This window comes from Panthera leo, chromosome B1, assembly GCF_018350215.1.
Source record: "Panthera leo isolate Ple1 chromosome B1, P.leo_Ple1_pat1.1, whole genome shotgun sequence".
NCBI lineage: Eukaryota > Metazoa > Chordata > Mammalia > Carnivora > Felidae > Panthera > Panthera leo.
Genome location: NC_056682.1, coordinates 34,649,946 through 34,665,873, shown reverse-complemented (window position 1 = coordinate 34,665,873; position 15,928 = coordinate 34,649,946). Strand labels below are relative to the sequence as shown.

At 46.2% G+C, this 15,928-nt stretch overlaps 1 protein-coding gene across 5 annotated transcripts in view; it reads right to left on the bottom strand.

Moving 5' to 3' along the window:
• Nucleotides 1–2,612: 2,612 nt before the first annotated feature.
• ENTPD4 (ectonucleoside triphosphate diphosphohydrolase 4) overlaps nt 2,613–15,928 on the bottom strand; it is a 43,164-nt gene continuing 29,848 nt past the window's right edge. For 3 of the 5 annotated variants that reach the window (XM_042934560.1, XM_042934562.1, XM_042934561.1), the window contains 3 exons: nt 15,311–15,396; nt 14,275–14,436; nt 12,173–13,079 (listed from right to left, as the gene is read on the bottom strand). In XM_042934560.1, coding sequence (XP_042790494.1) covers nt 12,857–13,079; nt 14,275–14,436; nt 15,311–15,396 — 471 coding nt within the window. In that variant the 3' untranslated portion in view covers nt 12,173–12,856. Of the gene's footprint in view, nt 3,088–11,105; nt 11,914–12,172; nt 13,080–14,274; nt 14,437–15,310; nt 15,397–15,928 lie in introns of those variants that run through there. The other 2 variants (XR_006201564.1, XM_042934563.1) reach the window with 2 other exon arrangements.

Here is a 15,928-nt window from a genome sequence, read left to right as displayed (position 1 = left end):
TATTCTCTAATTCTTAATATGGTTTATTCTTTGGCACACAAGTTTCTTAGAAATGTGTTTTAATTTTTCTTTTTTTTTAAGTTTATTTATTTTGAGAGAGTGAGCAAGTGAGAGAGAGTGTGCATACAGAGGAGGGGCAGAGAGAGAGGGAGAGAGAGAACCCCAAGCTGGGCTCTGCTCTGAGAGCACAGAGCCTGCTTGGGATTCAAACCCACGAACCATGAGATCATGACCTGGGCTGAAATCAAGAGTCAGACGCCCAACAGACTGAGCCACCCAGGCGCCCCTGTGTTTTAATTTTTTAAATACTAAGAGCTTAGGGGCGCCTGGGTGGCGCAGTCGGTTAAGCGTCCGACTTCAGCCGGGTCACGATCTCGCGGTCCGTGAGTTCGAGCCCCACGTCAGGCTCTGGGCTGATGGCTTGGAGCCTGGAGCCTGTTTCCGATTCTGTGTCTCCCTCTCTCTCTGCCCCTCCCCCGTTCATGCTCTGTCTCTCTCTGTCCCAAAAATAAATAAAAAATTAAAAAAAAAAAAATAAATACTAAGAGCTTAAAAAATTATCTTTTGTTATTAATTTGATGTAACGATATTGTGGTCAGAAAACACGGTCAGTGTGAAATGAATTGCTCAAAATTTGTTAGGCTTAAATTAAAAAAACATTTTTAAGTTTATTTACCTATTTTGATAAGAGACAGAATGAGTGGGGGTGGGGCAGAGAGAGAGGAAGACAGAGAATCCCAAGCAGGCTCTAAACTGTCAGCATAGAGCCTGATGCAGGGCTTAAACTCACAAACCATGAAATCATGACCTGAGGCGAAACCAAGAGTCAGATGCTTGACCTACCAAGTCACCCAGGTGTCTCTGTTAGGCTTAAATTTTTTAAATATTCTGCCTGTGCTTAAAAAGTGTGTGCTCTATAAATGTTCAGTTATTGTTTGCTTAGTATGTTATTCAAGTGTAGTAAACTGACTTTTGCTGCTTGATCTATTAACTAGGAAAAGTGTGGTAAAATCTACTGTGATAGCAAATTTGCCCATTTCTCACATTGGTTTCCCTACATTTCTGAGGGGTCCAATTACCCATGTCATTTCAAAAACCCTTTCTTTCTAGAAGATGCTTAATAAATAGTCTGCTGTTGTGGGTTGAGTTCTGTGCACTGAAAAGATAAGAAGTCCTAACACGGGGACATGTGAACATGACCTTGTTTGGCAATCAGGTCTTGGTGGATGGGATGGACTAAAATGTGATTGTATTAGGTCCTAAGTCCAATGATAAGTGTCCTTCTAAGGAGAGATCTGAAGACACAGAAGAGACCCAGAGGAGAAGGCCATGTGAAGACAGAGGCAGGGCTGGAGGGATGTCTGCCACAGCCAAGGGCGCCAAGGATTGTGGGCCACCACAGGAAGCCAGAGAGAAGACCCTTCTCCAGAGCCTTGGTGGGGAGTGTGGCCCTGTGAGCACTTTGCACGTCCAGCCTTCAGAACCATGAGAGTAAATTTCTGTTGTTTTAAGCCACCTGAGTTTGTGGTAATTTGTTAGGGCAGCCGCTGGAATCTAACGTGCCTGCTATTCCAAGGGGTTGATCTGAAGTGAATTTCTTGCAGGCCTGACGTTCACACCTCATCACCATGGTTAGGACTCGTTTGTGTGAGAGTGAAGGATGAGTCTGTCGTGCTCAGCCTCCGCTCTCCAGATCTTCTCAGGCCAGCCTCTGCTCTGGCGAGCAAGCGGTGTGGGGGCGCCTGGGTGGCTCTGTCCGTTGGGCGGCTGACTCTTGATTTCAGCTCAGGTTATGCTCCAGGGTCATGGGATCGAGCCCTGCATCCAGCTCCACACTGAACGTGGAGCCTGCTTAAGATTCTCTCTCTCTCTCTCTCTCTCTCTCTCTCTCTCTCTCCCCCTCAACCCTTGTCCCCTCCTCGTGCTCTCTCTTTCTCAAGTAAAAAAAAAAAAAAAAAAAAGAAAGAAAGAAAGGGAGGAAGAAAGAAAAAAAAAGAAAAAGAAAACCCCCAGCATTATCCCCGGGGAACTGGGGAACTACCTGGTCACATGATCACATCCTTTTGGTTCCCTACTCACAGTGGAGTCAAAGCGAGAGCCTGGAAAACTTCATATGTATTATCTTTATCACTTTGTACAATTCACACATTTCTGGATTTCCACCGATAAAATGAGTACTTTTAGGTGATTATGCTGCAAAGGATACAAAGCTTCTTCAGTGGGGAAGTTCAGGTTCTCACACAGAGAGCATGGGAGTTAGAGCAGCCACCAGGTGGCGACATGTCTTTCGGCAGCTGCTCAGCGGGCGTCTCTGATCAGGGGATGCCCCCTTCAGTCTCTAGGGGGAATCTATCCAGATGGGATGACTGAGGCTGCACCTGGAAACTTTTATCCAAGAAAAATGGTGGATCTGATACTTGATTGTGACTGATTAGATGGAGAGAGAGCGTAGGAAGAAATCATGTAGAATGTTTCCAGGTTTCTGGTCCGAGTTACTAAGGTGGTGCATAGAGAGAGGAAGTACGGAGTTTCAGGATCCTGGGGACACTTAAGTAACACCTGGTAGGAAGCAGAAATCAGGGGCTGTAACTCTCAAGCAGAGTCTGGAAGGAAACGAAAGGCAGAGAATGGGATCTTGGAGGCAGGATGTGTTTTCTTAATATTAGCCCCAGCACAGCGCAGGGTCTAGAGTAGGAGCTGGAAAATTACAGCCCATGGGAAGAACTGGCCTACCACTGCCTTTTTGTAAAGAAAAAAAATTTTTTTGGAGCAAATCCACACCTATTTATTTACATATGGTCTGTGACACATTTCCCACTACAAAAGCAGAGTGAAGTAAGTTTTGGACAGAAGTCCTACGGTCTGTGAAGCTCAAGTATTTACTATCTGGCCTTTTGGTGAGAAACTGTGCTGACTCCTGGTCTAGAGCAGCACTCTCAACCTTCAGTGCGCGTTGTCCAATGACCTAGAGACCCTGTCAAATGAAGAATCCGGTTCCAGAGGTCTCGGTCCAGCCCTGAGACTTGGCACGTCTATCAGGCCTCTGAGATACTGGTGCTGCTGGTCTAACTGAAGTTTCTAGCGTCCCTAAGAAACAGGTAAAAATAGGTGGCATTAATCTTTTATTTAACTCAACATAGCCAAAATATTACCATGTCTTATGTAACCAATATAAACAAATTGAGACCTTTTACTTAATTTTTTTGTGCTAAGTCTTTGAAATCTGGCGTATATTTTGCACTTACAGCCCCTCTCAATTAGGCCTGGCCACGCTGGCTTATTGGCTAGTGGAACTCTAGAATAGGCTGCCAGATTTCAAATTCCAGCCCCACACTTAAGAGCTGTGTAGCCGTGGGCAAGTTATGTAACCTCTCCATGTCTGTTTCTCCACCTATAAAATGAGAATAATAAACGCACCTCCTCATGACGTTGTCTTGAGGATTATGCACACTAATAAAGTGTTTAAACAGCCTGCTGGGCACATCGCAGACCATTATTAGGCTTCTTGGATGATTCTGTACAGGAAGCACATTCTTTCCCTCCAGTAAAGGAAGGAGTCTGAGCCCTGCTGGGGCAGAAGGTGTTCAGCATATTCCTCAGTTCTCAGCCCACAGTTACCCCTTCCTGCAAGGATCTTTTTTTCTTTCGTTCCACAAATGTTTATTGAGCCTTTACTGTGTATCAGACCCAGTGTCAGGCGCCAGGGATAGAACACCAAAATGAACACGAAAACTTTCTGTCCCTGTGGACTGCACTCTAGTGGAGAGATTCACAATGCATATAATGAATGTAGAGTATGCTAGAAGGTGGTACCATGGGGGGAAAACGCAAGCAGGGTAAGGAGGCTGGAAAGTGCTGGGGAGGGATGAAGTCAGTTTTAAGTAGGTGGCCAGGTGGCCCTTCACGGGACAGCTGTCATTGAAGGTCCTGAGGAGAGTGGGGTGGGAGCGGAGAGAGTCAGAGAACTTACAGTGGTCAGAGAGGTGCGGAGTTGGGGCAAGCATATCAGGCAGCTTATAGGCCATTAGAAAAATTTTGGTTCTTCCCTTGAGTGAAATGGAGAGCCAACTGGTTGGATTCTGTGGAAGTTTTTTTTTTTTAAGGCTGCCATGTTGAAGGACAGCGTGGGAGTGGACATCCGTGTTGGCCCTGATCTGAGGCTTTACTGGGACGTGTGGCTCTCAGTATGAAAACCAAGAACGACCTGGGCAAATAGGTGTGGTTGGTCAGCCTAAAACCATAACCAATTCTTTGTCCTCCTTCCATAACCAATCTGTGTCCTCACAACACGCATGTTAATGTTGCACAGTCACAAGAGGTGTTCCCTCGTGACACAGTATTTTGTGCCAGTTACATAAACGGCATTATACTACACATTTCATTTCTTTGTTAAGTGCTCAACACTATTTCTATGATCCATCCATGTTGCTGTCCTTACCTCCAGTTCATTGTTAATTTTTTTAGAGAGCACACGAGCAGGGGAGGGGGAGAGGGAGAGGGAGAGAGAGAATCCCAAGCAGGCTCTGTGCTGAGCATCTGACTCTTGATTCAATGCGGGGCTCGATCCCACAACCCTATCATGACCTGATCCGAAATCAAGAGTCAGAAGTGTGAATCGACTGAGTCACCCAGGTGCCCCTGGTTCATTGATTTTAACAGCTACCCAGTATTCCACAGTAGGCACCTGCCCCTTTCACTTATCCAAAACCTTGCTTGCCTCCAACAACAGACACTTGAGTAACACTGCTGAAAGCATCCATCTGTACCTCCCTCGTGGCCCCAGGCGGACATTTCCCTGGGGAGCACTGGCACTTGGACATAAGCACCACCAACTGTAAAGCACTTTCTAGAGCGCCTGGAGTGGTTTATACCTAAGTCACAGTCCCCACATCACTGCCGACACTTAAAGTTTGGCATTTGAGGGGCTCTTTATTCTCATTTGATTTTCTCTGGCTCTTTCATTGATCTCTTGTTAACCATTTGGGTCTGCCCTTCTGTGAACCATCTACTAAGACCCACAGTCCATTTTCTTCTTCCTTTTTTCTTGACTTGCAAGAAATCTTTTTTTTTTTTTTTTAATGTTTATTCATCTTTGAGAGAGAGAGACAGAGCATGAGCGGGGAAAGGGCAGAGGGGGAGACACGGAATCTGAAGCAGGCTCCAGGCTCTGAGCCGTCAGCACAGAGCTCGACGGGGAGCTCGAACTCACGAACTGGGAGATCATGACCCGAGCCGAAGTCGGACGCTCAACTGACAGAGCCACCCAGGCTCCCTGGTTTGCAAGAAACCTTGTAAATATATATTAATTCCTTGTCAATTTGAGTCACTGCAAATGCCTTCTTAGTCTGCCATCTGTTAGCTTTGATTGTGATGGCTGCTGAACAGAAATCTTTACTTCTGATGTTTCTAAATCCATTCTTTCTTACATTGGGTGCTCTGCGGGGGAGGGGAGGGGTAAAAAGGTGACGACTTTTAAGGATAATTTAGAGTAAAAAAAACTTCTGAAGTTATGCTTAGAACAAGATCAATATACAGAAATTACCTTCCTCTATGCTGGGTTTTGGGAAACATCCATCTAGTTTGCCCCTATTCATTTCTACCTGATTCTGGGGTTTCTTTTTCCTTTTCTTCAAGGAGTGATTGGGTTGAGAAGAAAGGAAGGCACTTGAAGTAAATTTGGTTTTCCTAAGTTTTGCTAAACATAGCCATAAAATGCAACACTCCCTTAGCAAACTTCATGGTGGGAGGGAGGAAGTGGACAGATTCCAGAGAGGCCTGGGACCCCATTTCACCCGGCACATCACGCTGCATGTGGTGCTGAAACTGAGCGGAGCTCGGCCATCCTGAAAGAAGAAAGCAGACTGAGAATAAAAGCTTTGTAAAAAGAGCTGCTTCACAAGCCATAGACACTCAGAAGTGGTCATGTGACCAAGAAACTAGATTTTGATTAGAACAAATATTGAGGAAGAACTACACGCCACAAAGTATTTCTTCGTTGGATCAGTTCTAAATATACAAATACGTGAAGTAAACGCATCACGATCCATGTGCAAGGAGGGTCATCAGGGTGGAACAGACACACTCACTGATGGACCACAGGGCCACAAAAGGTGGAAGGTAATTTAAACATGTTTATTCGAACAGAATGGAGAATGGCTGGGCAGTTCCAGAAAATCTTCTTGGGCTGCCATGACCCAAATAAAATAACAAGGCTAAGCAGAACCTATTTAAGTGTCTTGAGGTGCCCGGGTGGCTCAGTAGGTTACGTGTCTGACTCTTGGTTTCAGCTCAGGTCATGATGTTCGTGGGATCAAGCCCCTACATCGGGCTCTGCAGACAGTGCAAAACCTGCTTGGGATTCTCTCTCTCTCCTTCTCTCTCTGCACCTCCCTCACTCACACTGTCTCTGTCTCAAAATAAATAAACTTAAAAAAAAAAAACAAACATTTAAGTGTCTCAGTCTTCATCTCAAATCTAAGTAATAGATAAAGCTTGTGCCGGGTGGAAAAGATGGAATTTTAGGAGAAAGTGTGGGGTGTGGTTCCTGGAGTTGAGGCCGTGAAATCACAGGCAGGACGAGTATGATTCATCTTTCCAAAATTGCCCGCTTCAGGGGTACCTGGGTGGCTCAGTCAGTCAAGTGTTTGACTTTGGCTCAGGTCATGATCTCATGGTTCGTGAGTTCGAGCCCCGTGTCGGGATCTTTGCTGACAGCTCAGAGCCTGGAGCCTGCTTCAGACTCTGTGTCTCCCTCTCTTTCTGCTCCTCCCCTGCTTGCACTCTGTTTCTCTCTTTTAAAAATAAATAAACATTAAAAAGTTTTTAATTAAAAAAACCCTTACCAATCATAAACCTGTGAGAACAGACCTGGGTACTTCCTAGAAATCATAATACAGTGACAGAGTAAGTCCCACACGGGGAATGAGGAGGGCACTCATGACCTGGCCACAGACCAACTCTTCCTTCCCCCTTCTCCTTTTTTCAGGAAGAAAAAAGTGTCTCCTTTTCCCTCCATTTCGTTGAGTTTATGCATTTAGACAAGCCTCCTGTCTTTTGCGACTACCCCCATTATGTTCTGTGAGGGGCTTTCAGCATTTTTCTCAGGGCAGAAATCCTTTTGCAGGCTGGGTTTTCTTATTTGGGTCTCTTACACACAACAGGCTGTTGACAGAAACGTTTAAGCGGCCGTGAAGTCTGGAGCCCAGAGCTAATTCGCCTGCCAAACAGGATCAAGGGTGAAGGGCAAAGATAGGAGGCCAAAGCCGCTGTCTTGGCTGAGGCAGGGCTTAGTCAACCTTAATGGATATATTGATAGAAAGAGACAACACTGCTGGGGGAACTAACACCTTCTTAAGAACAAATGGAAATGCCTCAACCGGTCACTTCTTTTTTGTTAAGAAGAGGGGGATGGCAGGCTGAGGCCATCAGGCGCTCACACAAGGTGGGGCTGGGAGGACACCTCGAGGTGTTGGGTTTCCCGCAGATGCTGATGCTCCAGGCAAATCGCAGAATCTGCCACGCGGGCCACTGGGGTGAAGGGGCACTGCTTTGTCCTCTGATGACCTTTCCATAAGAAGACAGTCTGACTGCGATACAGATGACGTTGGAGTCTCTGCTCCCAGACCAGTGCGAACGCCAGAACCCCTCTGTGCAAACCATTAGCATTTCAGGGTGGAAAAAAAAAAAAGCTTCCCGTGCATTCCACATTCGTGGGGCAAATGGAAACGGATAATAAACAAAAATCCCAAACCACGGCCTTTCGGCCCTGTTGACACGGGCAGCTGTTGGAAACAGGTACTTACTTCTCGTCAATCAAGTGGAGTAAAATTTAGACATCTTTAGATGCCTTAAATATTTTATTTGCCCTCCGGCCCAAAGACCTATATTTATTGTCCTACCTCAGAAATTATTTAAGCAAGTTCTCTTTCAACTTCATCATCCCATTCTTTCTGCCTTCCACGTACCGTGCTTCTGTGCTCACGCTGAACTCCCACTGTGCTCTGCTAGTCCCTCACACCCTTCCATACATATGTCTTAGGCTCTTCTTTTTGTTAACAGCCGGTCCCTTCCCGCTCCACCTGTCTCCATCATCTGTTTTTGGGTTATGGCTCGGGCTCACCTCCTCCCACCCCAGGGTAAACCTCTATACAGTCTCAAGCAGCTGAAAGAATTGTAGTTTCTAATAGTTGTTAGTAACATAAACATGGAGATTCACATTTCTCTGGAAACAAGACCATGCTTTTAAGCTTAGATCTAACTGCAGAACCGTGTAATGTAAGGTTAGTATTTGATTTCACTATTTATAAGAAAAAATACATAAAAGTTCATTAATTCTAGTTTTCTGATCTATATTCAGAGTGAATATTTTATTTATTATTTATTTATTTACTTTAAAGTAGGCTTCACACCCAATGTGGGGCTTGAACTCACAACCCGGAGATCAAGACCTGAGCGGAGATCAAGAGTTGGGACACCTAACCAAGGGAGCCACCCAGGCGCCCCTATAGTTAATATCTTAAAATGATAACCTTATTAACAGTTGGCACCGAATGGCCTTTGCTATTGACGCACGGGTTGATATTACACCTTGGTAAATATTTCTCCTTGTGAAATATTTGGCTTGTGAGCTGCTGGACACGCAGACCCCTCCCTCCAGAACACAGACTGAGTGTGCTTCACTGTATGCATGTAAATACAGCAAATGCAGGGTGTGCAGTCAGACTCAGACCATTTATTGTACCGAATTGAGACTCCAGTTCAACTAAGCATTCTAACAGGTGACAAGATTCAAACACCAGAGGAAAACCTACTTCGGTCATAAGCAAGCAAGCTCACAGAGGGTCTGTGGGCCAGCAGATGAGCTTTCATTTTACTGGCTCTCCACACCCTTCTGTGTGCGAGCGTGGCAACATGAGGCTGCCAAATATGGAAACTCATCGGAGCCCACAGCACCCCAAAGGCCATTATCCTTATCCTGAATGGAAAACATCATTGAAATTAAAAAAAACCATTTAAAGATCTCCCTTAGTTTTTGTAATTCTTAACTGTAAAATATCACCTCAGTGACAGAACAAAGAATTTTCCTTGGTGGGGCACATCATTCATTACTGAACCGGAAAAGCAGTACCACAAAAAAGAAAACACTCAAGTAGAAGTAAATAGCTAAATAATTTACGTGTCGGTAGTTTTGCTGCATTGCACATAATCACACAAAACCCTAAAGCCGATTTTTTTTTTTTTTTAAAGCTTAGAAAACACATTTGCCTTTCCAAGCTTCTTGATGCATGCTTCTTCTAAGGAAAACTATTCTATGCAGGCCTGATGTTTAAACTTTAAATATCTGTCCATCTAAGAGGTTGCCAACCTGAGTGAGCAGGTGTGAACAAGTGACCCTCCCAGCTGTCCAGGGGGGCCAGGCGCAGCCACACGCAGACTCTCCAGCTTACCCCCCCCCCCCCCCCCCCCCAGGGCTGGGGAGCGCCAAGGCCAGCAGTTGAGGGTGAAAATATGCAAGCAGCACTGGTTACAAAGGGGTATGTTTGTACTGTTACTGTGATGTCCTTCAATGGACTGCCAGATCTCGGGGAGCGTCCTCGGAGGTCTGGAAAGCAGCAGCGCACAGTGTGACGACAGGAGAGCGTCTCCCGTAGCGGCACTCCCAGCAAGGCTCGACACGGCGTTTTCTTCCACGAGGCTGCTGAAAACCCCACTGGCGCCATTTCTTTTGCTTTCTATTCCAAGTATTCTGAGTTCCCTGCCTTCTTGGCCAGCCCTTAATTGCTATGAACTCCTCTCCTGGATTAATAAGCTCCTCCCGTGCTTGCCTCTCAGCCCGGCCCCCCTTGTGTCAGAAAGACCCACGTGAGATCCTCTGGAGAATGCAGGCCTCTCCACATAACTCAGCAAGCCCTCCTTCCTGAACAGCACCTTCTCAGCCCGTGGGGGGACGCATGTTTGCTGGCTTACTGGAAAACTGACCTTGAAAATAATCTAGAGGGAAAGGCAAGAAGTGGAATTCTGGTACACACACAAATACTTCAGGATTGAAAACTGGTCAGCTCTTGCCCAGCTCTTTTTGTGCCCATACACGGCAACTAGCCTCATGAACTAAGAGAATGTGGTGCGTATGCCTTCTTGAATGGGGTCGTTCGCGCAGGGGTCGGTGAACATCTTTAAGGGACATCTGTCCATAAAGGGACATTTAGTAAGTATTTTAGGCTCGACAGGTCACATACACTGTCACATATTCTTCCCCCTTTTTTTTTCTTTTAACAACCTTTTAAAAATTGAAAAACCATTCTCAGCTCAAAGGTCTTCTAGATTTTCCCTGTGGCCAATAGTTGGCCAAGCCCTAGTCCTGGGAGTTCTTTGGCAGGGGAACATGGGCACTTAACTATGTAAAGTATAAGGTTGTTTGGGCCTTGGAACCCTGGTTTGGGATTTCTTTCGAAGACTGAGGTAGGTCCTTGCGGAGGGATCCCTAGGCTAGGTGTAAAGCAGAACTGGCTGTCTCGATTCTGCCCCCAAACGGTACCGAGCTGGACCACACTGGCACCCTTTGTTTAAAAAGTGGCAATCTATGGTGGGAAGTCTGAACTAAGGCCCATTTAAATCTGGGCCTATGCTGGCTAATCCTTGCCTTGATTTTAAAGGCAAAAATCACATACTCCAGGCATTTGAAAAGTTTCATTCTCAGGTCACTTACTACTCCCAATGGTGGGCAGCAGAAAAGCTAACGCGTAAACACACTCCCTCTTCGCCGCTAATGCCACCCGCAGTCTACAGGACAAACCCCGTCAGAGGATTCAAGGACGAGCACGCCAGCTCACTTTGCTCCCGGGGTATCTAAAACACTGCTCATCGGTGGCTGGGTCTTGATAAGGAACAGCATTTACCAGGGACCGAGCACTTGAATAGCTGGAGACCAGCGTTTCTGAAGCTGGACCTTTCACAGGGCCATTTACCTCCGTCCTCTCTGAAACAAGACCCCACACACATCAGAGGCTGTACCAGGACGCCGCTCCTCCAACCTTCCGTAGATCTCAGAGACAAGTATTCTACCGATAACTTTTTCACTGTTAGAATATTCACTGTGAAGAGCAGAGTAAGAGAATTTGCGTTTCTTTTATACATTTGTAATCTTTTCAAGTCATCAAGATACAGTATGCCATGTTTTAAATAATAAACAAGATAAAAATCTAAGTTAAATAAGAGCTCCAGGATCTGAATCCTTTCTCTAATCAACGAAGTCTGAAAAAGCAGCTGATGGTTCTCAAAATAAACATTTGCTACCAACCAACCGAATTTCACTGTTCTAAGAAACAGCACGCACACACACACACACACACACACACACACACACACTCATAAAAAGAACTTCACCTAAAAAACTAGGTATGAGAATTCCCAAAGCTTCTAAACAAAATGAATAGGTGTAAAACAACCGATCTCACATACACCAATCCAGCTGTCCTCTTTAGGTCTTTGTTTAAAATGTCGAACCCGTTTTCTCAAAATGTGAGTTTATTTCTTGTTGAAGTCAGACCCTTCTCTTTGTCCGGATTTACAGTGGTATTAACCATGGCCTCAATCATGGCCGTAATAAAGAGAACCTGTAAGCATGGGGGCCTCCAAAATAAAACCACTGAGACCATTTTTAATTAAGGAGGGGAACACCAACTCGAAGTTGGAGGAAACTAGAGCACAATTAAGCCCGGAAAAACGTACCACTAAGAAATGCGGACGTGCCTGTCAGTAGGCACGAGCTCCAGTTCCAATGATGTCGAAAGCGGTGAAACTTGAGGGATTTTCCAACTCAAAGACATAATGTTCTAAGGCTGCTGAAAGGTGCGACTGAGCAAGTCATTACCCGTGGTGAGGAAAGACAATGCATGAACGGTAATGGGGATTTTTCTACATAAAAAGAAATGAAACAATAAATTTTGAAGTGTGTGTGCTTTCAAAAGAAAGAGCACTGCATTCTCTCTACCCTTAGCATTGCTCTCTCATGCACCCACATTCCCTCTCTCTCACACACACTCTTCCTCCTACACACACACGCTTCTCTCCCACACTTTCTCATACGCACACTTTCTCACACACACATTCTGTTTCACACACACATTCTCTCTCACATTCTTTCTCTCTCTCTCACACACACACATTCTCTCATACTTTCTCTCACACACGCATTCTCTCACTTTTTCACACACACACACACAAAACACTCTCTCACACACACGTGTGCACTGCTCTAGTCGTTATTTCACATCTTCCAGGACTATCAGTTTTAAAAACAGTTACCTCCTGGTGCCTGCCTTTCTCCGTCTTGGGTATAAATGGCTTTGAGTTTTTCAGCCCACAAACAAAACATGTAGTGACAGACCTGAACAGTAAGTGAAAACTACACACCACCCTCTTCAGCTTAGAGCTTTTGAGACGGACAAAAAGAGGACTGCGATTTCCGCCGGGCGGGTTCTGGTTCTGAGAACGCGACACTCGTCAGTGCCACCACCACTGATGGCAAACGGCTTTGCCATTCCCTCCAGAGGCAAAGTGCAGCTGTTTAAAATTTAACATCCCTCAGAGAAAAGCCAAAAATCTTCGTCGGTATCCTATGCAGCAAAAACAAAGTCATTTTCCCTTTTTCCTCCACTTAAACCTGTATTCAGAACGGCTAACCGCAACACTTTCTGGACAGGCAGAGCTTACGACAGTGGAGTTTGTTTTTGTTGCAAGGAACAAAAAAGGGAAAGGAAAAACAAAGCCGAAAGAGAATAAGGAGGAGAAACCCTGAGGCAAAAATGGCTTTTCCTTCAGAAAGTCTTCCTGGGCTCTCGAACTCCCGTCCCTAAGTTCACGCGGCCATCTTCTGGGACGGCAGGCCTTCCTCCAGCCAGAGGGTGGTGGTCGAAGCGCCACGCAGCGTCCGCCTATGAATGCGCCGCAGCCGCAGCAGGTAGAGGAGGATGGAGAGCAGGACCACCAGGAAGCAGCCCGAGAACAGGTAGTGATTGTAGACAAAGGAGAAGCCCCTCCAGTGAGCGTGACTGGCCCGGAAGGTCTCCTGCTGGATATCCCTGGGCAGCGGGACACAGAACAAAGAGGGCGAATCAGGCCAGGAACGTGATGTGACAGCGCACGGGGCACGTGCCCTATCGGAGGAACCGGATTTAGGGCTCCGCTCGGAGACAAAAACTGCCATCCCGGTCTCCAGGGCTCAGTTTCTTTCCTTCTGTAACGGAGGCCGCCTGGCCTAACAGAGGGTGGCTGTAATTATTAACAGGATACCACGTGAACGTGCGTTCAGCTACCATCACTGTAACTTGGGTCAAAAATCAGAGAACTTTAAAAGAACTGTGAGGGTTTCACTACGAGCTGGACGCCAATGTGGAATCAGACCACCTGTCTGGGAGCAGTAACAGCCACGACTCACACTTCTTTGCGGTTAGCCCAGCTAAACGGATTGCTGGGACATGCTCAATTAAGTGAAGGGGATAAAAAAAATCCCCTGAAAACGAACTCCTCATTTGTGAGTGCACCAGGGTTGTTATGCGGGGCCAGCTGACAGCCAGGTCTGCGAACGCGAACGGGGAAAACGTCCACCTTTATTTTCCCGATTCCGACCGGCATTGCCACCAACCACGAGTGCAGACCACAAGCTACGGGAGCGTCGGCACTGCTTGTGGCTTTGACCGTGGGGCAGCTCACAGGCCGCCGTCACGTGGCGTGGTGGGGGCTGGCAGGTGCCTCCAGACGTCGACACACATCACTGACATCACTGTACTGAAATTACAGGAAGCACTAGTTCTGCTCCCGGATTTGTTATTTCACGTTTTAACAAAAAAGAACACGTATCACTATGTCGCCAATACGTTTTCTGTAAATATTTGATAAATTTGAGAAATATATTTGATGTCTATATTTCAATACTGTGGTTTCCTCTGTAACCTGTTATTGACTTCATACATTAAAAACAGTATTTTGAGAAGGAGTCCAAAGCCACAAAGGTGAAGAACCCCAGAACTAACCCTTCCGTGCAGGGGCCAGGGAAAGACACTTGGGAAAAATCAAACAGTTTCGTGCTGCATCTGACGGGATGGGTGGGGTGGGAAGGATGCACTGGGGGGAAGACCAAAGTCAAAGTTCACTGACCACAGTCCTGCCCACGGCCAGCGCTTACCCCAAACGCCCTCAAACCACAGCTGCCGCGCTGATCATAACCACAGAAAAGCATCTTCTGTTTGATTCTCGTCACCAAATTCAGAGCCGTACCTTAACGGTAAAAACCGGGTCCTGTAAAGGATTGCTCCGAGGGTCCACTGAACCTCCTTATCGTAAACTTGTAAGGCTGTCTTTAAGTTTTTGTAGTTGACAGGAAACGAAAAGCCCCTATGGAACACCTCAAACATCCAGGCAGACTTGAAGCACTGATACCTACGAACACCAAGCACAAACATAAGTGGAATTCATTTGCTTGTCAAAATGAACCAGACGCCGAAACGGCCTTTCCCTGTGACCAACGCGGGTGCAAAGGCTTCCCTAGGCCTGCATTGAGCAGCCGGACCACCCATGTGCGCCTTTCCGGTTGATTTACTTGGTTTGTCCCCTTGTCCACAACCCAAAATAATTCACCTGTCAAAATCAATGAGCTCACGAAATGCGGTCTCGGTAGGATTTAATACATGGCCATGACATATTTTTACCTCAGGCGATCATTTACACTGATAAAGTGCCAACTTCTTTGGACCTCAGTTTATTATAAAACGAGAAGGCAGAGGGTCCTTTTCAGCTCTGTTATTTTGTGATCTGAAATCCTTATTAGAGACTTACTTTTTGCAAAGTGCTGGGCTAAGTTAGTAATAAGACAGCCAATGCACTTAAATGACTTATAATGACAGGATTTTTGAAAAGCACCAAGTTACTAAGAAATAAGGCAGAATTTGATAAATGCCACTGGGGAGACATAATGCGCGCTCTGGAGACTGAGGTGGGTGGCGTCTGCTTGAAGGGGCAGAGGAAGACGTGAGATAGCGCTGACCTGACTCTGAGGTCTGGGCAGGACTTCAACAAGCAAGGGACGGACAGTGGAACTCTAGGTGGAAGGAACAGCAAAAGTGAACAAAACACCGTAAGACATGTTTGGACACAAGTAGCTGTTGTCCTGTCTGAAAGGAGCCCAGGGTAGGTGAGGGGAAACAGTGACCGATGAGGATGCAAAAGTAGACTGGGGCCTGGGTGTGGCAAGCCAGGGGCCAACACTCGTGCACAGTTTCTTAAAACCGCCTGGGGACGGCCACCCACTGCTTACTTTAGCCTGTGGAGGTCGGCGTGTGAGGCATACAGTCCTCGGTCAAAGCGTTCCCGCAGGATCGACCACTTTGTTGCACAATAATCCTGGAAGAAATTTCACCCCAAATAAATCACCGGTAAGTGAATAGGTTCTTCATTTTAAAAAGGGTTTACCAAATTCATATTCATAAACAACCATATCCTTCCAATTAGGCAACACAAGCTTCACCTCTATGTGTAACGTGAACCCAGCAAATGCTTACTGATCAGCAAAGACCATGGTTGTTCTGTCTTAAAATTCTGCCAAAGTTATTGTTACAGAAAACTTCCCTGCCCACAACCAGCCTCTTCGAAACTGCTTAGTTTCCTCCTCTGTGACTGCCTGCGACTGGCGTAAGCTTCTGGAAGAGTGAAGTGGTACCTGAGCTGGTTCAGAGTGGCCGCCTGTGTCTGAAGTGACACAGTGCAAGGCTCGGGGAACACCAAGCTGATTACAGAAGGCTTTGTCTTTAGGTGAAGGGAGAGAGGTGCCATCTTTTCCTGAAGTTATTTGTAATATTATGTATTTTTAAAGATTTTTGCTTTGAGAGAGAGAGAGAGAGCACACGGGCATGTGGCCGCAGGAGGAGCAGAGACA